Source organism: Haliotis rufescens, unplaced genomic scaffold, assembly GCF_023055435.1.
Source record: "Haliotis rufescens isolate VD_foot unplaced genomic scaffold, xgHalRufe1.0.p SCAF_3, whole genome shotgun sequence".
NCBI lineage: Eukaryota > Metazoa > Mollusca > Gastropoda > Lepetellida > Haliotidae > Haliotis > Haliotis rufescens.
This window is the reverse complement of record NW_025964001.1, coordinates 52,448,544-52,473,605: the sequence shown is the minus strand read 5'-3', so window position 1 is coordinate 52,473,605 and position 25,062 is coordinate 52,448,544. Positions and strand designations below refer to the sequence as shown.

The following is a 25,062-nucleotide window of genomic DNA, read 5'->3' as shown; positions in this document are numbered from 1 at the left end:
CTCATGATGTCTGAGCTGAAACTCCGATCACCGTGTGTATGTCTGAGCTGAAACTCCGATCACCTCACGATATCTGAGCTGGAATGGTATAATGTGCTTCAAAGCAGTACAAGATATGATACCTATGATCCATGAAATCTTTACTAGAACCCGAATTGGTTTTAGAAAAATAGTACGAACAGGAAACTTCGCAACTCATTTACAAGACTTCGGTTTTGGGCTTTGAAATCTCAATTTGAATATTGGCAGGTTTTCCGGTGATTAATGCTTGAGAACCTGCCCATGTCGTCACTGGGTAGAATGCGGCTTTCGGTGTCTTTCAGTGTTGTTATGTACAGAATAGATAGTTGTAATCTAGTTGTATCGAAAGTGAGTGAGTGAGTGAGTTGGGTTTAACGCCGCTTTTAACACTATTCCAGTTATATCGCGGCGTGTCAGCTTAAAGTGGGAGGAAAGCCCGAAGTGATGCAGGTCTCAGACGTCACTTCGGTGAAACCCACGAGCACGGGTATGGTGCTGACAAACCTAGAAACATAATCGGGGCGAACCAGGATTCGAACCCACAATAATAGGTTTCTGGCGTGCCCAAGGGACGCAACTCTGCACAGCGAATCGCGGCGCCTTAGACGACTGGGCCGCCCGTGACCCCTGTATCGAAAGTGTTATGTGGCAGTATAGATTGTGGTTTATGTATTTCTAGTAATTGTCGGTGGCAGGAAATGATTAAAAAGCTAGCAAAATGTCGAGTGTTCTCAGTTGCATCCAGAGAAATTTAGAGTAATTCGCCCCTGGTTGTTTACAAACATGCTTCCAACTTTAGTCCGGATTTAAGATCGGAGACAGGCCCGTCACAAGTCATTCGGCACTGACCAATTCTGAACCTTCATGAATGTATTTACACATTATACTTTATTATTATCTTTATGCGTTACTTTTCTGCTGCTGCCATTTTACTGAACCATTGTCTTGCCACATGACCCATGAAGATCCGGGGTGGAATAGGTCTTCAGCAACCCATGCTTGCTGTCAACGGCTGAATGCGGCGTAAAGCAACAAACAAACAAACGTAGACGGTGACTAATCTTGTTGTAAGAGGCGACTAACGGGATCGGGTGGTCAGGCTCGCTGACTTTGTTGAAGCATGTCATCGTATCCCAAATGCGTACGTAGATCGATGCTCATGATGCCAATCACTTGATTGTCTGGTCCAGACTCGAATATTCATAGACTGCCGTCATATAGCTGGAATATTACTGAGTGCGGCGTTAAACAACAAACAAACACAGTATGGCCAAATGCTCATGACATAGTCGTGATCGTACAATTGAGATTTCTTATTAATATGGAAAGGGGGTTGTCTCTTTTATTTGTTATTGAAAACCTATAACTGTGTGATTGAATGTATTTAGTTGATTATACATTGACTGACTTCACAATATAGTTCTGTACGATCCGTTTTCTTGGGTTTTGCGTTTCAACTTGGAAATCACCTCGTAACAATATGTAATGATTAAGTAGCAGTGACATTTTCATGGTATTTAATGGCTTAATGTGGTTTCTTTGAACATCTCTATTTTACAATTATTGGATGTAACATGGTGTTTTATAACATGGTGATTTAAAGGTAAAATAAGAATAAAAAATGATATATAAGTCATAAAAAGGTTGTTCAAAATATTGAAGAGTATTGTCTCATTCTGGAACCAGGATGAGTGAGTGAGTGAGTGAGTGAGTATGGTTTTACGCCGCTTTTAGCAATATTCCAGCAATATCAGGGCGGGGGACACCAGGAATGGGCTTCACACGTTGTACCCATGTCGGGAATCGAACCCGGGTCTTCGGCGTGACGAGCGAACGCTTTAACCACTAGGCTACCCGACCGCCCCGGAACCAGGATGAAACTTGTTTATCACCAAATTCTTAGCCCCCAGTCTCATTGGCTAATTTCAAAACTAGGATCGCCCCCTTTGCACCAATCTAACTACCTCACAATCAGACCGCCTCCGTGGTCTAGTGGTAGGGCGTCCGCCCGGAGAGCGGAAGTACGGGGCTCAATCCGTTAAAAGACGTTAAAAGATGGTACTTGTTGTTACCCTGTCTGGCGCTCGGCATTAAGGGGCTAAAACAAGGACTGGTCGGCTCGGAGTCAGTATACTGTGTCTGAGTGGGGTATTCATGTTAAACTGCGGCATGGTATCTCAGTGAGCTAGCACTATAAATCGGCATCAGTCCGGACTAGTACAAGCAGCCACACACACACACACACACACACACACACACACACACACACACACGTACATGCACGTCGCTATATAAGTGCAATAATCTTGGACGCGACGTTAAACCCCATTTCACCTCACCTCACAATCACAGCACAGCACACGAGGCAACAAGAAGTCGGCAACAGGATTAAACAGGTCATTTGAATTCTTAATCACTAAATTATGTTTAGGTTAATTAGTTCTTTTATATGTTCAATAAATATGTTGTTTCTTAAACATTAATGTTATTTAGTAACTTGTTAAATATGATAATGTTGGAACAGGTATTTAAGTATCTAAAGTATCTAATGTTGGTCAATTAGTCCGAGATAAAGTTCATTTGGTAGTGTAGGAAGTTGCAATAACTGTTCTGATTAGATTAGATTAGTTCTGTTCTGTTCTGTTCTTATTAGTTTATACAATTATTAAACGTCAGCTTTTTTCAATTGGCTGTGTGTATTTATATGAAATGGTTTTGTTTGAATTGTGTGAGTGGAGACCATGAGTGATGGTGAATGCATTGTCACAATGTTGTATGATGGTGTTTGTGAATTACGGCAATCTATGGTCATGGAGCGTGAGTCACCACGTCTTATTACATGGCTCAATTCCACAAGTAGGTAAGGCTTATTATCATGTTTAAATATTTTATCTTTATGTACACTTTTTGTGTAAACTTTGAGGGTAACCACATATTTATCTAAATGTACGTCATGTTACTTGTGGAATGATGTCTATGTTGGGTATATGTGTAAATATTGTTTTAATTGTGAGTATGTGGGAAATTACCTCCCTTGGCGTGATAGCATTATGTCATCATGACTGACTAACGGATACATTTGTATGACAATTTACATGTGTTGTCATGAGATGCCATAGTATCAACACACATTTTTTATATAAGCTACTTGTGATATTTATGTATAATTGATATAATTTATTGCCGTTACTATACTGTTGTAATTGTTTCAGGGCCATTTCTGAATTTCTATATTTCTTCATTTCTGAATAAAAACCGATCACAAACCCACGAGTCATGTTCACCCTTGGCGACCATAGCAGCTGTACCAAACATAGACTGCTGAGACATAGGTTGATCCTGGAACATTACTTTCTCAATGGTAACAGAAAATATGTCATGTCACTATTCACCTTTCTTGTTGTACAAACTCAACACAACCTATTCTTGTACATACATCATTGTATGTTGTTCAGGAATGTGGAAGTTTAAAATATGTGATGTCCAGTAATGTTAAATGACCATTACCATTGTATACTGGCCGGAGGTCTACCGCACAACGGGGAAACGGGTGGCCCAGTCGTCTAAGGCGCCGCGATTCGCTGTATAAGAGTTGCGTCCCTTGGGCACGCCAGAAACCTATGATTGTGGGTTCGAATCCCGGTTCGCCCCGATTATGTTTCTAGGTTTGTCAGCACCATACCCGTGCTCGTGACCTGCATCACTTCGGGCTTTCCTCACACATTAAGCTGACACGCCGCGACATACCTGGAATACTGTTAAAAGCGGCGTTAAAACTCACTCACTCACTCACCCTACCGCACAACAGTTCTTTTAACTTTGACACACACACTTTGCAAAGAGAAAGATAAGTTTTTATTCTGTTTAATGTTGATCATTAAACATGTAAGCCAATGCAATCTATATCTAAACATTCCGTTTCCGCACAAACTAAGTTCGCATTTCGGTTGTTATTGCCTGGCCCAGTTTTGCCCATGCACACTGTCTACCTTTGGTTACATTCCACCTCATATTTATAGTGTAGCCACACCGGGTCTCGGGTAGCTTCAGGCACTATGGGGGGCGGTCGGGTAGCCTAGTGGTTAAAGCGTTCGCTCGTCACGCCAAAGACCCGGGTTCGATTCCCGACATGGGTACAATGTGTGAAGCCCATTTCTGGTGTCCCCCGCCGTGATATTGCTGGAATATTGCTAAAAGCGGCGTAAAACCATACTCACTCACTCACTCAGGCACTATGGTCTGTTTCAACATAATGTAGGGCTGTCTAACCATTACACACTATTACACTATTGTTCATCATTGCATCAAGTCGATACTTTCAGAAATGGTTTGTTGTGTCAGTATTGTTACTTCAGGGAGAAAACGGTAACATCATTGAAACATATATCAGTCTTATTGCATTCTGAGTATCATAGAGTACTATGTCTGAATTTATTTGTCAAATGTTTGATGCTAAGGCATTATCACATTGTTTTTGTGTTTTCGGGTTTCCTATGCGGAGGCAGGCTCAGCAATCAAAGGACATTTTATGCCTACAGGCTTGATAAAGGCGCTTGCAGCAGCGCAAATAAACTAATGGTCACCCGTATAAATATCTTATTACCTTACCGGACCTCTGATATGTCAATCAAATGTTGACTGTTTGGTTTAATGTCGCTTTGAACTATATTCCGATAATTTAATGGCTTGTCAACTTGATGTGGGAGGAAAGGAGGACGCGATTCAGATCTAAGACGTTTACCACTGTGATGAAAGCCGCAAGCACGGGTAAGGGGATGTCAAACCTAGAAAAATAATCATAGCAAACTGGGATTCGAACTCACGATCGGGGGTTTCTGGCAGCCTCAACATCGCAGCTGAATGTAACGCCTCCGATAACTGGGCCACCGTACCCCAACCAACACACGAAATAATACAACATTGATGGATATCTCTTGAGTAATCAACTTGAAATGAACTTGAATATCGAAGTAATCCAAGTGTTGTTTTATCCCAAATGTATTTAAGGTGTCCATTACATCAGGTCTTCCAGTCTTTGGTTATCGGTCGATGGCTTCCTTTAAAACAGCATATGTGAACTACTTAGGCATCACCCCAGGCGACAGATTCTTCGGATATTTTTAGCAACTTTTTCTATATTGTTGTTGTAATTACCCCTAACATCAAGTGTAAGTTGAGTTTAATGCCACTGTCAACAATATTTCAGCTATTTCAGGGCGGCCAGCTTGATGTTGGAGGAATGCCCGAGGTGAAGCTTACCACTTCGAACAAACAAACCACTCCGGGAATGGTGCTTTCAAAAGGATCATAATTAGTGAGAATATAAGATTTGAACCCCTGACAGGCAGATCCAAGCGGGAACATTCTCGTAGGGGCCATGTTCTTCAACCGTTGTTATGCCGCCAAACCAAGCCAGACACAGGTCAGACAGATACGCCAGAATGTCAAATCAGTAAATCTTTAAATACTCTCTGCAGGCTCTGTTTGACTGCTGGCTGAAAGACCACTTCTGTCAGTGGTCAGATGGTCCTCGATGAATGTGTCCTCAAGAGGCTGATTGACCGTCTCCTTCAACAGGAACGGCAGTCCGGCGTTGGCGACAACTAGGATCCCAATGACAATGTAAGGCACCACAAGGTTTTGTTCGGTCTGTTGAAAAAATAAAGAATAGAGTGAATAATGACTCATACTGCCACATCATATTCGAGCATACAGTGTATTCGAGCTCTAGTATTATGAACAGCTTAACTGGCTCCACTGGCTCCACTGGCCCCCAACAACTTCATTTCTGTCTCTGTTGTCACTAATTCAATCTCATTAAAATAACATCTTTTACTCCGATATGATATCTCTCTGCGTAAAATTCAGAGCACAGCTCCAAAAGATGTGGCTTCGGGTGAACCTTCTAATCAGCCAAAGAGCGTCGATGCTTTTAAATTCCAAACGGCAAGTTCCGAAAGTAGTGCCTCGCGGCGCCATTATCTTGTATATCCTGTCGTTTCCGAAGGCTTTGGCAAAAATTTACCATAAAAAGGGAGTACCATCGATGGAATAATTGTGTTCTGTGTAGTTTTTTGGCCTCAGACCAAATTATTTTCCTTCTTTGCTATCTACAGTGACATGACAGCCCACCATAATTAATATCGGCCGTAGGCTGTTCTTCTGTTGCATGCTGACCAACCTGCCACTTGTCACTTAAACCGCAAAGTATCGGCCTGGATCCACTACCATTTCGCAGTAACCACTGTCAACAATTCTCACCGGATGTTTCGAGCCAAAAATACACACAGCGGCCTTCAACTTGGGGTCAAGTCATGGAAAGCTGGAATTGTGACTAAAAAAAATGCAACAAAGTACAATGTCTAATCTTTCATTTAAGCTATCACAAGTCACTCCAAATAAATTGGCACAGACTGAACAGCCCATGTTAACAGGGCACTATATTCTCCTATTTTCCTTCCGGTTCAGTGGGGTAACTGTGGTCTGAGGCCAAATAGAAATTATCAAATGAAGGCGAATCGTTTTAGAAAGCTGACAGCTGATTGGCTCAAGAACCAACGCAGCCCTCTTTTTGATTGGGCGGTCAAATTTCGCTTTGTGTTCACCCGAATCAACCTCCTACAATGGAGGTATGCTCAGATCTTCACGCAGAGAGTATCGTATCGGAATAAAAGATATGATTTCCATGCGATTGCTTGCTCTATCGCTTAACACCATGTAACATTATGCTCCAAGCCTTTATCAGTACTGCTTGTCTCGACATACGGGTAACTCGACACAATGTCCTTTATGCCCAAGACTTCGAGTTAACGATTCAACTTAACTGAGTTACGTTACAGCCATAACTATTCCCGCTATATCACCGGGCACCGGTAGATAATTGAATCAAACAAGTGGTTCATATCATCCACACCGACAGGGTACGGCGAGGCAGACATTGCAACCACCCGATCGCCATTTGTCTCGGCTCTAGCAGCAGGGGAACTGGGAGACCAGGGACCTAGCGCCTGTTCCACACAGTCATCGTACGGCTAAGACTGTTGCATGTCTGCGATAACGTTCGGGGGTTACGATCGTCTTAGCGCTAACATCGCTTTGTGGAACGGGATGTTGCCCTACAACCCCAATGAAGTCTCACCATTAAGACCAAATAAGGTGCAATGATGCTTCCAATGCCGGCTGCAATGTTGCACGCTCCTAATCCAAGAGTTCTGAAAAAAGACAGTAAGTGTAGGTTGTTGTTTTTTATCTTTATCGACAAATTGTTTCAAACTGACACTGAGATAAACGGTAGGCTAGTACATCGAATGAATCTTTATCTAAATATTCGCAAAAAGGAAAACAGGTTATCATGAGTATCATGTAAAAAAGCCTGAAATTAGGAAAATAAGTGCCATCTTTGATACTTTAATCTACTCAGAAGATATTTTCATCTCCGTATGTGATATTATGATAGTACGTATCGTGACTCAGACAGTGACAATTAAGGATTGACTGTGTATTTCTTTCGGTTCATTGAGGTATGAATCGAAAAATCGATGTGCAAACTAAAGTTTAAGAGATTGATAAACATTCCAGGTGTAGGAATACATGCTGTGGCGTGACATGAATCAGGTGATTGTTTAATTTATGCACATAACTTTACACGCCCAAAAAGTCAGTGGCCAATCAACGGAGAGTAGGATTAAAACAAAGTTCATTGGACCTGTCAATCAAGACAAGAGGCGCGAAGAACTGTACATGACGAGCCGGAACAAATATGTCCGGGAGAAGGCGGCTGTTTCAAATGACATAGTCAGTTACCGCCAGATTCGAACATTAGTTCCCTGAGAACGGGAAGACCCAGTTGGAAAAATGCTAGTTTGAACTGAAACCCGAAGACATGAAAGTTGTGGAACCGAGGCGAGCGGGACCAAAAAAGGCGAGGGAGCAGTCATTTGATGTACTTTTTATAGTTTAAGTGATTCTCAACTTCATATTCACGTTTCACCTCTTAAATCTCATCCGGACGTGATGTTGCTGGAATATTGCTAAAAGCGGCGTAAAATCATACTCACTCACTAAAACCTAATTTCCGTAATGGAGAAATCATGAGAATCAACATATTAGAGTGATTTTTTATCCGACTTTAACCATGTAATGGTTGATGGATAATTTCGCTAAAAGTTTGAATAATGACTTATAGTTTGTTTTTGTTGTTGTTTGTTTGTTCTTTAACGCCGCACTCAGCAATATTCCGGCTATATGACGGCGGTCTATAGATAATCGAGTCTGGACCAGACAATCCAGTGATTGACATCATGAGCATCGATCTACACAATTGGGATCGATGATATGCATCAACCAAGTCAGCAAGCCTGACCCCCCGATCCCTTTAGTCGCCTCCTACGACAAGCATAGTCGCCTTTTACGGCAAGCCTGGGTTACTGAAGACCTATTCTACCCCGGATCTTCACGGGTCTGTTTCTTTTGTAGTTTGGAGAACATTTTGCGCTCTCCTCTCTTTATTACGGTTATTACGAGTGTCATTCTCAAACTTCGACACATTGAAAAGAAGAAAATATTATTACCTAAGTCGAAAATGTGACAGTAGATGATACTTACTTTTGCGTCGATTAATATATTATGTAGGTAGATGAAATTATTTTCTACGTATTTGTGAGTAGTATTATCTACGTAAATAAAAGTATTATCTACGTAGATGATAAAGCACTGTGAGACTGTGGCACTTATATGTTTCCATAGAAACCAAAGTGCCATGCTTGATTTGTAAGTGAGTGAGTTTTACGACGTTTTTAACACTATCCTAGCAATATCACGGCGGGGCACACGAGAAATGGTCTTCGGCGTGACGAGCGAATGCTTTAACCACTGAGCTACCCCACCGCCCCTGATTAGGACCCGGTGTCCATTAGCCCACAGATCGCGCAACAAACATGATATACTGAGGACCTATTCTACTCAAGGGAAACTAATGCCCGTGAGGACATAAGCTTGGCTCCGTCTCTTGATGTTCGCAAGGAGATCGGAGAACCATCCTACTGAGGATACCGATGCCCGATGTAGCATGGCGTCATCAACAGTGACATCAACACAACATGATACTGAACATCTTACCTAATGACAGTCGGGTAATGTTCAGCAGTGTAGACCTTCAGGGCTGCCCAACCAGCTGTGATCGCCATCTTGGCAGTCAAGACCATTGCAAAGTTGATATTCGCCAAACCATCTACACCTTTACAGAATAAAAAAACGTGATAAACATCTTTTCGGATTGAAGGAGTCAACCTTCTGATTTTTATTACGAAACATGAATCTGCTTTGAATATATCAGTCAAGTTATAGACCGTCCATTCTGTCGTAACCTGCTTGCGTCACGGTCGCGATAGAGGCTGTATATGTCTGAATAAAAGTCTACATATGTGTTGATAGCTGTTTAATTAATAACCCCCTGAAAATACCACTGTATGATAAACCTACAGCTGTGTCAGGACTGTTGTGGTCATCCGCTGGTCGTCGGAATGACGAGATATGAGTCAATCATTGGAACGACAGTCAACTTTCAAACCGTCCCTTTAATCCTCTCACTTTCGCGAGGGGCGGTGGGGTAGCCTAGTGGTTAAAGCGTTCACTCTTCACGCTGAAGGCCCGGGTTCGATTCCCCACATGGGTACAATGTGTGAAGCCAATTTCTGGTGTCCCCCGCCGTGATATTGCTTGAATATTGCGAAAGGCGGTGTAAAACCATACTCACTCATTCACTCAGATTCGCAAACTGTTCGAATCAGGGTCACGATCGAGGCCATGTTGATGTTTGTTTACATACATTGTTTCCACGCCAAACCCCACAACAGTGAAGGGAAGAATAAATGAATGAAGGTTTAGTCCTAAGTAGAAATGCAACTGCAATATCACCACTGCCAAGACGATAAAAGCACATTGAAACACATAAAAGCACTTTTATGAGTGAGTGAGGGTAGGTTTACGGAACAATATCAAGGCGGGGGACACCAGAAATGAACTTCAAACATTGTACCCAATCGAACCCGGGCCTTCGGCGTGACGAGCGAACGCTTTAACCACTATAGGCTACCCCACCACCCCTCCTTTCTTTCAACAGTTATAGAGCACTGATGTTTGGATTTTTTAAAACAAAAATAAAAATTTACAAGAATTCAAAATTATCACTGAGAGTCCATATTAGTTATGGACAGAAATGTGATCTTGATATTTTTACTAATTTGTCACATTGACGATACTGACTTCATGTATGGCTACGCTAATGTTTTATACATCATCTCCCAGCATTGCGTTATGTTTCTGTCTCATTTCTCATGCAAAGCAGCAGTCAGTTCATTGAGCGTATGGACAGGTGGGTCTCTTTGTCGAACACGACGGCCTAAAATGGGACAGAATGGGACAGAATTCCTCAGAATCAAATGATACCAGAGATTGATCCAAAGAATGAGGAGGCGTCTTGAAGCAGTTGTTCGGGTTCAGGGGGGTTACACAAGATACTGATGAAAAGTCAATATTTGGACTTGCAGGACATTGTTCTTCAATTCCGTGAACCAGAAGTCTGTATGGTACCGACAATTAAGTATGTGCAACAAAAGTGACGTTCGTAATATTTTTGGATGAAATTAAGTCAAAAGTCCAAATCTGTAACATCACCAAAAACAACCACATTATTCCATGGTAATCTTGGCTATGTTCCTCCTCAACCCTTTCTTTTCACTAAATAATTTATTTGGTATGGAAATCTTTTACACATTTCATGCACTAGTTCATTAAAGCTGCTCAGTCTGAGAATATACGGGTGTTGCCTAACTAAATTCCATGTGTATATTATGCAAGCTGCTTCCGAAAGATCCATGTTGCCTGATTACTTTTATTTATATATATATTATATGCTGCCTGACCACCTGTATGAACATCCTTCATGAATAAAGAACATCCAACACCATACCCGTGCCCGCAGGTTTCACAGAAGTGGTAAACGTCTGAGACCTGCATCACGTCGGGCTTTCCTCCCATATTAAGCTGACACGCCGTGATATAACCGAAATGCCTTTCAAAGGAGCCCTAAACCAAACTCACTTACTCACTCCGAACAAATGCGCGTTTGGGTCTGTATTGGTCTGTTGATAGGCCCTGTTGCGTAAACATTACCTACAATTTTCCTTGAGAGGAGATGGAGACATACCTAACGTTTTCGTCCACGACACACGACAACGAGACAGAAAGAGGATGAAACAGGTATCACATGAACTTAGACTAATATCTAGTCTCTGAAATGAACATATCGTACAGAAAATACAGTTGTTAAATTATCTTTAAAAAAATTAATAAAAAGGAGCCTAGAGACTCTCTTCATTTTCAGATACTGCAGAAATCTAGACTCGCCAAACATTATAGCCTTGCATGGGCTGCATTGATATATTTGTATCAGGGTCTGTAAGACAGACTAACATGAACTCTGAATTGGAGATTAACAATTGTTTGAAGCATACGTACAATCTATCAGTGGCTTAGTGCGCACAAGTCACACGGTGCGAGTGTTTCAACACTCTCCACGGTTTAGGATTTATGGACCTTTGACAGTCGTTATCAAAGCTTTGATATTGGTCTATGCCACAAAGAGGTAAAGTATCGGAATCAAACATCTGACTTTAATACAAATGTTCTAAAGAGATTTATGTAATATGTGCATCATAAAAAATGTAAAATATTCCTACCGTCAAATATGTACATGTATTAAGATTGGTTTATCGATAAAACTAGCCGTTATATCACACAAATGAAGTTATTTTAAATGCGCTTGTCATCAGTATTACAAATTCAAATTGAGTTTTCATTGCTACGGGACTGTCATGTGTGGACCTTGATGTTTGCTTTCATGTACCCGGTGCCAGAGTGGCATACCATAGACATACCGTATCGCAAAACAACGTGACAGCATCAATTAAACATGAACAAAACGTATAGACTGTTGATGACGTGTAGTGGTAATCTGTGTTAATCTGTACAGCCGCCAGGCTTTTGCTGCATATTCATGAACTCAAATCGGATGTGATACCCAGTTTATACGATACCATTATATGGAAAAGCCCATGGCTCGCTACACAATGTGTATTCCTAATACAGGATATTTACCATCCCAAAAGACACTTGCGGGATAACCTAAATATGAAGGTCCATAGATCATTGCAATGCCATATGTAAAAAATAAACGACGAGTGGGAGTTGTTTATAGTACAATAGAACACTGCAGGGAGAATAAATAATGAGGGGCGCAGCTCCGAGCGGTTTATTCTCCCTGTAGTCGTTTATTTCTTATATGAGATATCAACATTACGTACAAGCTCTTTAGTAAGTGAGTGAGTTGGGTTTAACGCCGCTTTTTACAGTATTCCCCTAATATCACAATAATGTTAATATGGGAGGAAAGCCCGAAATGATGCAGCTCTCAGACGTTTACCACTTCGGTGAAACCCACGAGCACGGGTATGGTGCTGACAAACCTAGAAACATAATCGGTGCGAACCGGGATTCGAACCCACAATCATAGGTTTCTGGCGCGCTTAGGGAAGCAACTCTGCACAGCGAATCGCGGCGCCTTAGACGACTGGGCCACCCGTGTCCAATACAACCTCTTTAAGTATGTCAGTAAAAAGTACACGCTTTGAAAAATATTTACCCGTATTTAAATAATGATGACTTCCGCAATCGAATCCGAATCCGGGCGCGAAAATATCGGACAAGTCCATTTTATGAACAGGGGGTTATATTTGTCCTTTCCCGCATATTCTCACAATCTACTCGTTAATTATCTGTAAACTTGTCTCCCAATACCGATTGTCATATCTCTCCCACATTTGGAAGCGACCGTTCGGCCATTGCGTTTATCTACGTTGCCCAGCTACATCTATGGGGAACAACTTCCTTCTCAAACATCACGTCGTCCAATTTACGACGTCATCAAGTTGGGAGCGCATGTACAAACCTCTAGAAACGACGATAGAACAATGCTTATCGTGAAATAAACCACTCTACGTTCTTCATTGTTCTTAGTCATTTATCGAGTAGCTATCTTATATCTAAGAACAGACTTTCACTTTGTATTAGTTCATTGGAGTATGAAGGTTCGCTGAAGGCTCACAATATACATTTTTAAGGATGTTCCAAGTGACAATCATCTGGTCTACGTGGAATGAGGATTGCGTAATGTTTGGTGCTTGGCGTTAAACTCAAGTAACTCCCTCACTAACCCTCGGCGGCGCACACGGCCACGACGAAACAAGCCAGGGCACACAGCAGGTAGAAACAGAAGCACGTCCATCGGCGCCCGATCCTGCAATTAACAATGTCATCAAATACAGTGAAATCTCGTTAATCTGGACGAGAACGTATTCCAAGTGAAATCAGCAGATTAACTTTTTGGTTTGTTGTTTTACGCCGCACTCAGCAATACTCCAGCTATATGACGGCGGTCTGTAAAAAATCGAGTCTGGATCAGACACTCCAGTGATTGATATCATGAGCATCAGTCCACGCATTTGGAATCGATGACATGCATCAACCAAGCCAGCGAGGCTGACAACCCGATCCCTTTAGTCGCCTCTTACGATAAGCATAGTCGCCCTTTACAGCAAGCATGGGTTGCTGAAGACCTATTCTACCCCGGATCTTCACGCAGATATTACTTGGATGCATTTAACTTACATGACAAACAACTTTAAACGGTGATAAACAATACTGAAAAAAAACCGACTATGTATATAGTGCATACATATTCACAACTCAAAATGGGAGGTGGAATAGTCTAGTGGCTACAGCTATTCACACCGAAGATCCCTGTTCGACTCCAAACGTAGGAACGGTGTGAGACAGTGGAACAGTGTAATAGGACAACACTGGCAAACGAGATAATCCTAAGACGATGTTATACGTTGAAAAGCGACGTATAAATATGAAATTGATTGAACGATCCCACTGCCATACATTCCTGTTTACATGCATCCATATATTTGTAAGGAGGTTGGGGTAGCGCCCTGTGGTTACAGCATTCACGCGTCACTCCGAACCGGGCTGGATTCTCCAATCATGTGTGAACGTAGTTTCATTAGAAACGTAAAGCGAATTTCGGATATATACTGCGGGACAAAAGAAAGTATACACCCATGTTTAATGGTGGCTAAAATGAACCAAAGAAGAAATGGTTATTCGATGGTGATGTATTTGATACGGGTATCATAGTTATTATTTTGGACCTTGAGTTTACAGTGTTTCGGCGACTGTTTACAGCCTAGTAACGATGTTCCAATTTTCAAGTTTATACTTTCCCTGCCAGGAGTTGATAAACTGATAGTATCTGACTGCCTCCAGATAGTCACGTGAACTAGCGATACTAGAGAATCCAGGACCCCTCCGGGCTCCTCCGAATGTGTTAATCCGGACGAATTTACTGGGTCGGCATTGTCAGGATAAACGCTAATCTGGTACAGTATTTTTTTTTTTTTAATCTGGTACAGTAGTGTTCCCAGTGAGTTCGGATAATCACATTTCCGGATTAACGAATCGTGGTAAGGGGACAATTTCACTATGTATACATATAGGCGTTCTCAGTAGCACTCGTCCGGATGGTGGGATTTCCAGATTAAACGTGTCTATCAATAAATAATTTCTGATATAACGAACTATATGATTAATTGATTGCTTCGGAAAGATGGGTGCGATGAAAGGGTGAACGTACCTGTCATTTAGAAATATTATCACTGGGATTCTTGGCAACTCTGCGAGACCCGACAGGGAAATGTTGAGGTAGATGTTTCCGACCAAGTTCCGAGCTCCGAAGGACAACCCGTAATACACGATACTAGATATACACCTGTAGTCAAATAGGCCAAGAGATGTTACAATGTAAGGATTCATCAATCTATTACAAATTACATATGCCTATTAGGATGTCTTGGGGTTTATTGTGGTTGTAGAGATCACGTGGTCTGTAGTAGTTGCACCCTCGATTACCCAGTGTACTGTATGTCCATTCCATAAAAAAATACCCTTTGTATGCCCATGTGCTACATAACTTCCGTTTGAGAAGTGACGTCATATCCGTTTCTCCTATCAGTAACTTTCCACAATATTTATTTCGCACATGAATAATATGTTTAAACAACTACTGTTTACGGCGTCGTATTCAAACTGAAGTTTGGTATAAAGGTTTTTGTGAGAGAAAATTTAATATTCACGTACACTTGATGCTCTATGAATACATGAGCGCAATACAAGATCCCCATTTTAGATAAAAGGTATAAAGTTTCGTAAAATCATACCACATTGCTTGAAATACAGCCGTTTTTTTCACCCTCCACAGCGAGGAATACAGGTGAACGAATGTATAGTTCTTTTGAAAGGCGAGAACTGTCTTCTCTCGTTCGGCTAAACAATGCAATTGGCTTAGGTCCGGCATTTTAATCCGGTTCATCTTAACAATCCGGACAATTGTCTTCTCCGCCTCATAGACACGGCCACGTGATAACTGCCATCGAATGCTCTCTGGGAAATACCTGGGACGCAAATTAAGTCACGAGGATCATTAGACATATAAACACATATATTACTAAGCCATGGATATGTCTTAAGGTACTGTTGGTAAATATTTGTATAGAGCTGGAAAAACATCCTGCATTATCCAGTGTATAATCACCTTCCCGAGAAAAAGGAGTTAACTGACTGTAAAAGTCCCGTTTCCACCCTTGCCGAACCAGGCTGGAATTTTTGGGCTCGATCGAAGAACCACCAGTGGCCATTACGAGTTTTGTCCATTCTATGTCCCTGCTATTGACCGATCCGATTCTACCTCTTATATCACTTGCATTTGCTTCAAATAAAATGGCGTCACACCGTGAAGACGATCTGGTCGATAATCAAGATCTATATTGTAAAATAACTCGTCTTACTTCTGGAAGTGCATCAAATCACGTGAGCACCTTGATTAAAAACATGAAAAGATATGGAAAATATCTGTCGACGCCCAGTCGACGGCAGTTTACGAACCGGATGTCGATATCGTTACGCGATTCTGATTGGACTATGCATAGACTCGTTAGTCCAGCCAAACTTTTATAGTCATTAACTCCCTTGCCTCTGGAAGATGGTGTATTAAGCTACCATTCTGTTTATATTGTTTCCTTGGACCCAACAACCACCAAAGATGCATTTCGAAAGTGGAACAGGTGGTTGAGCATAATCTTTCTTTTTTTTGTGCCTCTGAACAAGCGGGATAATAAATTAACTCTGTTAGGACAATCGGTGATAATGGCCCATTTTTGACTTTGGGATCTTTATCAGTATACAGAACGAGAAAATTCTTCAGAGAATGGGTACAATGTGTTACGCACAGAAGATTATGCCAGAAGTCTAAAACTTCCAGGATAAACAATGTGTGAGTTGGGTTTAACACCGCTTTTAACAGTATTCCAGTTATATCACGGTTTGTCAGCTTAATGTGGGAGGAAAGCCCGAAGTGATGCAGGGCACAGACGTTTACCAGTTCCGTGAAAACCACGACCACGGTTATTGTGCTGACAAACCTAGAAACATAATCGGAGCGAACCGGGATTCGAACCCACAATCATAGGTTTCTGGCGTGTCCAAGGGACACAACTCTGCACAGCGACTGGGCCACACGCGCCCCCGGGTAAACAATGACACAAAGGTGTCAACCATGTGCACTTCTGTTCAACATTTCAAACCCTTTACTATACATTTTGTCACTTCAGGGAGGCCAACAGAGGCCATGGTCATACCTAATCCTTTGTTTACACGTTATTCGTATGAAGCTGGTAACATGAGAGACTCTGTCATAATAATAAATGATGAGAAACTCTTTAAGACGGTCACCTTAGGAGGTCGTCATAGCTATGTGTTCGCGGACAACATGTCGGATGTTACGCATCTTGGAACATAGCTACCCTTTCTTCATACAATCACTATGCCAAGAACAAACGATTGTATTGTGGAGATGTTGTCATGCCTTAAAGTCAGATTGACCAATTAGAGAGCAGAAGTACAAACCCCATTTGAGCCCGTATACCAAAGCTCCTCACAGCGATATCCCGTTCGCGGAGCTCTCTATACTGTCGCTGCCACCAGTCAAAGCTCCCCACTGTGGTATTTTGTTTGTTTGTTGTTTAACGCCGCACTCAGCAATATTCCAGCTATATTACGACGGTCTGTAAATAATCGAGTCTGGACCAGACAATCCAGTGATCGATATCATTAGCATCGATCCACGCATTTGGGATCGATGACATACATCAACCAAGTCAGCGAGGCTGACCACCCGATCTCGTTAGTCGCTTCTTACGACAAGCATAGTCGCCTTTATATAGTAAGAATGTTGATTGGTTTTCCGTTCGTCTGCAATATAGAACCATTCTGACACTTTCGTTAAACTCTCACTGTCCACTCTGACACTAACATGTTAGGAGATGACAAATGATATACTAGAAAACAATACAGGTGAAGGACAACATATAATGATTTAAGAGGCTTTTAAAGATAAGACAGCGTGGTTCTGATGATTAATCGTTGAAGTGGTCAGTTAAACCCCGAGGCTCGGCGCGACGAAAAGGTCTAGCCTATTTAAACCATGGTTTACATTCATTCAAAGAACCCAAGCACCTAAATTGTATACACAACAATGTTTTGATAACCGATATTCAAGAACGTTATGCCCGTGAGACACTGTGGAGTTGGCCCTGCGTGATGCACGTGAAATGCGTTACCCGAGCCTTTCGCACGTGCACCTCGCTCTTTGATGACTCTGGTAATGAAATAAACATCCCGAGGCAAGTATACAATAATACTGGACCAGTTTGAGCACATTTATCAATCACTTAATATTACCTGCCCGCGCTGATGAGCGTGTTATGAGCAAACATATCCCTGATCAAGAAAAGAGAAATTTCTTTTCTATCTATTCGTTTCTTTGAACGAAAAGCTACAAAACCACACGTAGGTAGAATGCATTGAACCACATATTTCAGCGTTCATAAACGGATAAACTATGTTATATAAAAGTATTAATAAAAAAATATTTAGCTGTTCATTTCATAAAATTTCTTCCATGTCGAAGTGGCAGAAGACCTCACATGTTGGAATCCCGCTGGCGAAACATGTTTCTCGTGGAAATTGTTCCTTCATCAAGTTGTTTGATAAAGGAGAAAAGAAGTTCAGTCATTGCCAAGTGGTGTTGAACTGACAATTCAGTCAGTTAATGCCCGTTTAAAGAACCATGGTTTAAGTTCAGTTACAAAATACTACCATAAATAATAAACATGTACCTATAATGTACAAGTCTTTTTTATAACACTGGAAAACGTAACTAACCCTTCTTCGATGAGTACATGCAACAAAGTAAATAATTTTGTCAGTCATGAAAAAATAACATTAACAACGTTATAAAGCCAATTTTCAGCAAACACTCATAATTATCTCCTAGGTTCCTCAAAATGGCGAGCGAATCACTGACCAAGGCGGAAGTGTCACGTCACGTGGTCTTGACGCGGATGATACCCCTTCTCTCAACCGCTGCCGCGTGCAGTCTACCAGGGGCCCGTTCCACAAAGCCATCTTAGCGCTACGACTGACGTAAGTCTATGTTAAATTATGGCAGTTACGATCATCTTAGCGCTACGATCGCTTTGTGGAAAGGGCCCAAGGGAGGATGGTACTGATGGTACTAATTATTTAGTTGATTTCACTAGACTTTTTCCTCAGTGCGAGCCTGACAACCTGATCCATTTAGTCGAACAACATAGCTTGCCGGAGACCTATTCTTTCCCTGAAACCTCACCAGATATTACGACCTGTAGTTCGAATACCTCTTACCTGTATGTGAACAAGAATGGTGCCTCCAGGGCCGCTATGATGAAACATAAGTATCTGAAATCATGCACAGGCCATGCCAGAAGACCAAACAGAGCGAATCCCAGCGACCAGAAGGGGAAGCAGGCGACGGCGGTCCGCCATCTTGCTCGGACGAACTCGGCGGCAAGCGGGAAGTAGGTGACGAGATATCCTCCACAGGCGATGCCAATGAAGAAGGAGCAGACAGAAAACATTTGCCACGAAGTCGCAAACCCTGCGATGATGCAGGAGATGGTGAGTATGAGAAGACTTAGGTACAGGGCAACTTTGCGTCCATATACATCTGAGATCTGACCAGAAACAATGGCGCCCACCAAGTTCCCGGCCATCTGGATTGACGTCATTGTGGCGGTGACGGTCTTGCTGTCGCACACGAGGCTCCACTATTGAAACAGATTGCAGAACAGATTATGATATGACAGTTAATGACCATGTAGCTCACATGCATAGAGTGAGTGAGTGAACTTGGTTTAACGTCGCTTTTAACAATATTCCAGTAATATCGCGGCGTGTCAGCTTAATGTGGGAGGAAAGCCCGACGTGACACAGGTCTCAGACGTTTACCACTTCGGTGAAACCCACGATGGTATGGTATGGTATGGTGCCGACAAACCTAGAAACTTAATTGGGGCGAACCGGGATTCGAACCCACAATCATAGGTTTCTGGCGTGCCCAAGGGACGCAACTCTGCACAGCGAATCGCGGCGCCTTAGACGACTGAGCTACCCGTGCCCCCTCACATGCTTAGAACCGTATTACAGGAAGTGAGGTTTTAGCACTATTGAACAGATTGCAAAACAAATTAAAAGACTATTTCTCTGGAATAGGGTATTAATTTGTCTTAGGATAACTAGCTGACGAAATCAATATTACATGTACAAATCCCTTCCAGCATATGGTTGAAGCACAGTGAGGTTACCTTCAAACACAAAACGCTCTACAACGACCAAAGGTACCAAATTTGACGCACCCTGATCTACATCACACACACACACACACACACACACACACACACGTAAAACAGCCCAGAATGACCAGGCTTCGAATTCCATTTAACAAAGTTTTCAACTTCAGATTGCGATCCACATTCTCATTTCTGTTTCAACACTCACTGAACAAATATGAAATCATACTGTTTTTCTTCGCAATATATACTTAACCTGCCTTACTGACTACAGTTGTCATCATAGGGTCAAAATAAATATTGCTACAAGTTGATTGGTTGGCAGGGCAATATTTGTAGGTGTCGTTGAGACAATCGGAGCATCCCACAGATGTAATATTGGTTCCATTATCTCGGCACCACCAATCTGGCACCTTGCCCGAAAATGACATCATCAGCGTCGCCCAGACAACTGGGATTTCCTGCACGTACATCAACAACAACATCAGCACCTGGAACCGCCCCGGGTCTCCCAGCTGGTCTACCAAAACCTCAAAGGAATTCGTAGGATTGCTCATCTGAAACAAAGATGGAGAGTCTTTAAATTTTGAAGTCGCAGTCATCAATGTTCATGGCGAGGTGAGTTGAGGTTCAACGTCGCGTTCAAGATAATTGCACTTATGTAGCGACGTATATATATATGCGTGTGTGTGTGGCTGATTGTGCGTGCGCGCGGGCGTGCGTGTGGGCGTAGTAGTAGTTTCTCCCACTCGGACACAGCATACTAACTCCGAGCCGTCAATTCCTTGTTTAGACCCTTAGCGCCAGGCACTGTAACAACAAGTGCCATCTTTTTGCGTCTTTTGGTATGACGTGGCCGGGGATCGAACCAGCGACCTGTCTGGGCTTCCGCTCTATCCATTAGAACAGTGAGGCTGTACATCGTTGTTCAAGCTGCATGAGTATCACTTGGTCAGACAGACAGCGGCTGATCAACACTGCCAGTTTACCATAACAGTCCGATATTTAGTATGTGAAAAGCGAAAGCTAGCTTGACATGTTTTGCAAAACACGTACAATTCATATCAATGTACATTGCCAATTCCGAAACAGACGTCACTGGTGACAGGACGGTGTGTGAATTTATCAACTAAACTCGATTTGAATTGAATGCCTGCTAACTCGTTTTCGGATATCACAGATATTAGAAGTATCCATCGACTGCGCATTCCAAGCACACCCGTGAAGATCCGGGGTAGAATAGGTCTTCAGGAACCCATGCTTGCCGTTAGAGAATCGGGTGGTCGGGCTCGCTGACTTGGTTGATGCATGTCATCGATCCCAATTGCGTGGACCGATGCTCATGATGTCAATCACTGGATTATCTGGTCCAGACCCGAGTATTCACAAACCGCCATCATTTAGCTAGAATATTGCTGAGCGCGGCGTTAAACAACAAACAAACAAACAAATGCAAATCGGGTAACCCGTTCAACAAACATAGCATTCCAAGCGCTATTTTATCCCAAATACGAGGTATTACCGTGCTATTATCAGCTTCACTTAGTTTTTCCACACATAGGTCCCAACTGGAAGTATAACACTGGTCTCATGTGCGGAAAGGAATGCCAGTGTCACTTATTTTGGTCACGTGCGACACTCGGTCTTCCAGCCTTAGTGTATAGCTCGATGGAATAAATATATTTGGGAAAAAATCAGCTTGAAGCACAGGTACGATACGATAAAAAGATACGAAACAGGAAAAGGGAATTTCAGAGTATTGAGTTGGCAACAAGTTGTGCACAATCTAAAACATTAAGATCACCAACCTTAAAAATCCTTCGTCACTCGCTATTGATGCTCACACACTGAATACCGAGTGCTGTTGATCCAAACGGGTTCTGAATAATAATAGCAGTGGTTTAGTACAGTGTTTTGTGTGTGGGCGAACATATCACAACAATACCAACCCATTCTCACGGGGTATAAAAGACACCTTTTGTTTAAAAACATTACATTGATCGTTGGGAAACAAAATAGAAAAATGTCATATACACTTCACAGCAACACATGCGCACAACCACACAAACTAACCCCATCCAATGCTATCTGATATTCATACCCAACTCAGTCAGACATGGGCGTTCTATGTTGTAGCAGGATCACACGTGGTACATGGGGTTTGAGTGAGTGAGTGAGTGATTTTGGTATAACGTCGTATTCCTGTTATATCATATTGTGACAGCTTAATGTGGGGGGAAAGCCCGAAGTGATGCAGGTCTCAGAGGTTTACCACTTCGGTGAAACCCACGAGCACGGGTAAAATAATAAGAAACATTATCGGGGCGAACAGGGTTTCGAACCCACAATCATAGGTTTCTGGCGTGCCCAAGGGACGCAACTCTGCACAGCGAATTGCGGCGCTTTAGACGACTGGTCCACCCGGGGTTTTATGCTTAGTGCGGCGTTAAACAACAAATAAACAAACATGTATAGATGGCGCTGAGGGCACGCGCAATTTCCGTGTGTGACGTCACACCTTTAGTTTACACACGATTCAATTCTCAAACCAAATCAATAGAGCTCCGCGCAGCGAAACCGACAAACCATGCGCTGCGCAGAATAACTGGCTTCGATCACGTTTAGTTGAGGCAAACTGAAGAGAAAGCTCATGTGTTTTTCTTTCGAATGAGTTACAAAATACTAATTCAAAATACATTAGAAGCCACTGTTTATCCAAGCCTTGACTGTAATATAAATGACTCGGTCGTATGAAGTCAACCAAGTTGCAGAACACTCCTACAGAGTTTTTTGCGGCCAGCGAAGTCCCTCTGCCAAATGGTCACATCTTACACAGTCCCTTTCAGATATTACATATGTTTGTCATCCGTCTAACACGGCTCAACGTGCTGTCAGCGAAGCCATGCGGAGGGCTAGCTCCTCACTGGCGCAACAGTAGTAACATATTTAATATAATTATGGACCTATCCCTCCTTCCACGGGTGCCTTATGAATATTCATGAGCCTAGTGTTATGCTAATAGCATGCATGACGTCACAATGAGAACGGAATCATTATGCATGAATGTTAAACATGTGAAGAATGTGGCCTTCGTTAAAGGCCTAGGAATTTTAGGAATGCCATTGAAGCCATTTAGAATGTAGTCGGGGAGATTCCTTCAGATGTTTAATAGAATGATCATCATCAAATGGAATGTCACCTTTTCGTGAAGAAATGTGGACGCGTTCTCGCCCTTCTCTGCTTAGCGTAGCCTATCTCTCTTCGCCTAAATAAAACAGGACCAATCATTTTAACGCATGCGTACATTCGTTTGTCATTCCATGTTCAGCTGCCTCATCATGGCAACAGTGATAGCAGATAGGTTCGTATTGGTTTATCTCTCAATTCAGTCAACACTACGCTACTGTCATTCAGATCGATGATCAAGAATTTAACTGTCCTGAACAATATTACATGTACAGCAAACCAGTGACATTTGGAGATTTTAAAATGTTCATCACCTGCAGAGGAGAAACGACAAGGTAAACGTGTGAGACAGTTTAACCAATGGTAGTGGGACAGTGTTGGCTGTGATGTAGTGCGAAAAGCATCTCTTGCAAAATATCGTCAGTCTGCTTACTTAAAAGATATTCTGATCAACTCTTATCCTAGAATTCTCGTAGAGGCTAGTCCTTATGATAGGCGATGGGATGTTGGACTATCTCTACATGACTCGAACATTGTATTTCAATCGACATGGAGAGGGGAGAATTTATTGGGGAAAATATTGATGGAAGTTCATTATCATGGCTGAAAATATACCAGTGCAAAGACTATGGAAACGTTTACTTCAAAACTTCCCCTTAGAACGAGTGTTTATATGAATAAATTACTCTGTTTATCACTTTCTGATTGTTTTGTCAATATTGCGTTATCGTTCTTAATTATGATTAGTTTATCTTAACAGGTATTTATGCAGAGACGAATATCGCTCTCTCACAGTTGAATCATGGCTACAGACACAACACATTCCTCTACGGATAAGACTTTAGAAAATTATTATTTATCCCTCGTAATCCGGGTGCCTTCTATGGTCCGATAAAATTCCAACAAGTATTACAGAAACAGAGCAACAAGTATAAAGTCAAGAAAATAAGACAGTTTTTGAATGACAAAGATGCTTATTCGCTGCATAAGCCGGTGAAATATAGGTTTCCAAGTTTGAGAGTTCGGTGAACAGCCGAGATGAAATGTGGGATATTGACTTGGCAGATGTGAGTCCGTATGCGATTGATGAAATACGATATTTACTAATGGTTATTGATATCCCCTCGAGGTATTTGTGGGTTGTCCAATTACTGAATAAAAAGCCTGTGACGGGGGTTGAAAACAATCTTCAAAAAGGTGCGCATTCCGAAAAATTCGCGTTAACAAGGGCAAGGAATTTGCTGGAGAGTTTAGAAAGTATGTGACAAATCAGAACATAAAGCGGAAAAAGAAGATTGAAAGGCTAATTATGCCGAAAGAGTAATGAGGACGGTGAGAGCGCTCATGTCTAGATATCTGACACACAACAACTCTGAAAAATATATATTGATATGTTACCAGATTTAGTGTATAACTATAATCATAGTCAACATAGAAGCCTCGGACATTGGGCCCCTGCTGATGTGACCAAGACAAATGAACTCAAAGTGTTCAAGCACTTTACATTAGACCCATGATGATACATGTAAAAAGCAACAAGTCATTCCATTAAATTGAGCATAAGGTAGGTGATATTGTACGTATAAGTTATTTGAGAAGAACCTTTAGTAAAGAACACAACCTGTGCTGGACTGAAGAATTATTCAAAATTGCTTCGCAAACACGGCGACAGGGTATACCTGTCTACACTTAGAACATGTAACTATAGTCACTGCATGTTCTTCTTATTATTATTCTTTTACACACGATATGCATTATTTGTATTTATTTATTGTGTTTAGCATAGAGTTCACGTTACTATCCACGTAGATTCACATTGCAATCACACGGTTTCACATTACGAGAAGTAGTGGTTGTAGCTATAGTCATTTTAGGGTTGTCATCGGTGATATAAACGTGGTTCATCGGTATTGTGCTCCCCTCTTCATTGCTGTCATGTCGTGTGGTGCAAAAACTATTTAAAAGAATAAAATTCTTTGGTTTTATATGCATGTTGACTGACTTCACGAAC

General features: G+C 41.9%; 1 protein-coding gene across 2 annotated transcripts in view; it reads right to left on the bottom strand.

Moving 5' to 3' along the window:
- Positions 1 to 4,252: 4,252 nt before the first annotated feature.
- LOC124141957 (organic cation transporter protein-like) overlaps positions 4,253 to 25,062 on the bottom strand; it is a 39,091-nt gene continuing 18,281 nt past the window's right edge. For both annotated transcript variants that reach the window (XM_046510161.2, XM_046510160.2), the window contains exons 2-10: positions 21,674 to 21,745; positions 20,126 to 20,422; positions 18,922 to 19,343; positions 15,360 to 15,593; positions 14,777 to 14,911; positions 13,293 to 13,375; positions 9,139 to 9,256; positions 7,160 to 7,232; positions 4,253 to 5,670 (exon numbers count right to left, since the gene is read on the bottom strand). In XM_046510161.2, coding sequence (XP_046366117.2) covers positions 5,482 to 5,670; positions 7,160 to 7,232; positions 9,139 to 9,256; positions 13,293 to 13,375; positions 14,777 to 14,911; positions 15,360 to 15,593; positions 18,922 to 19,343; positions 20,126 to 20,422 — 1,551 coding nt within the window. In that variant the 5' untranslated portion in view covers positions 21,674 to 21,745 and the 3' untranslated portion in view covers positions 4,253 to 5,481. The remainder of the gene's footprint in view (positions 5,671 to 7,159; positions 7,233 to 9,138; positions 9,257 to 13,292; positions 13,376 to 14,776; positions 14,912 to 15,359; positions 15,594 to 18,921; positions 19,344 to 20,125; positions 20,423 to 21,673; positions 21,746 to 25,062) is intronic.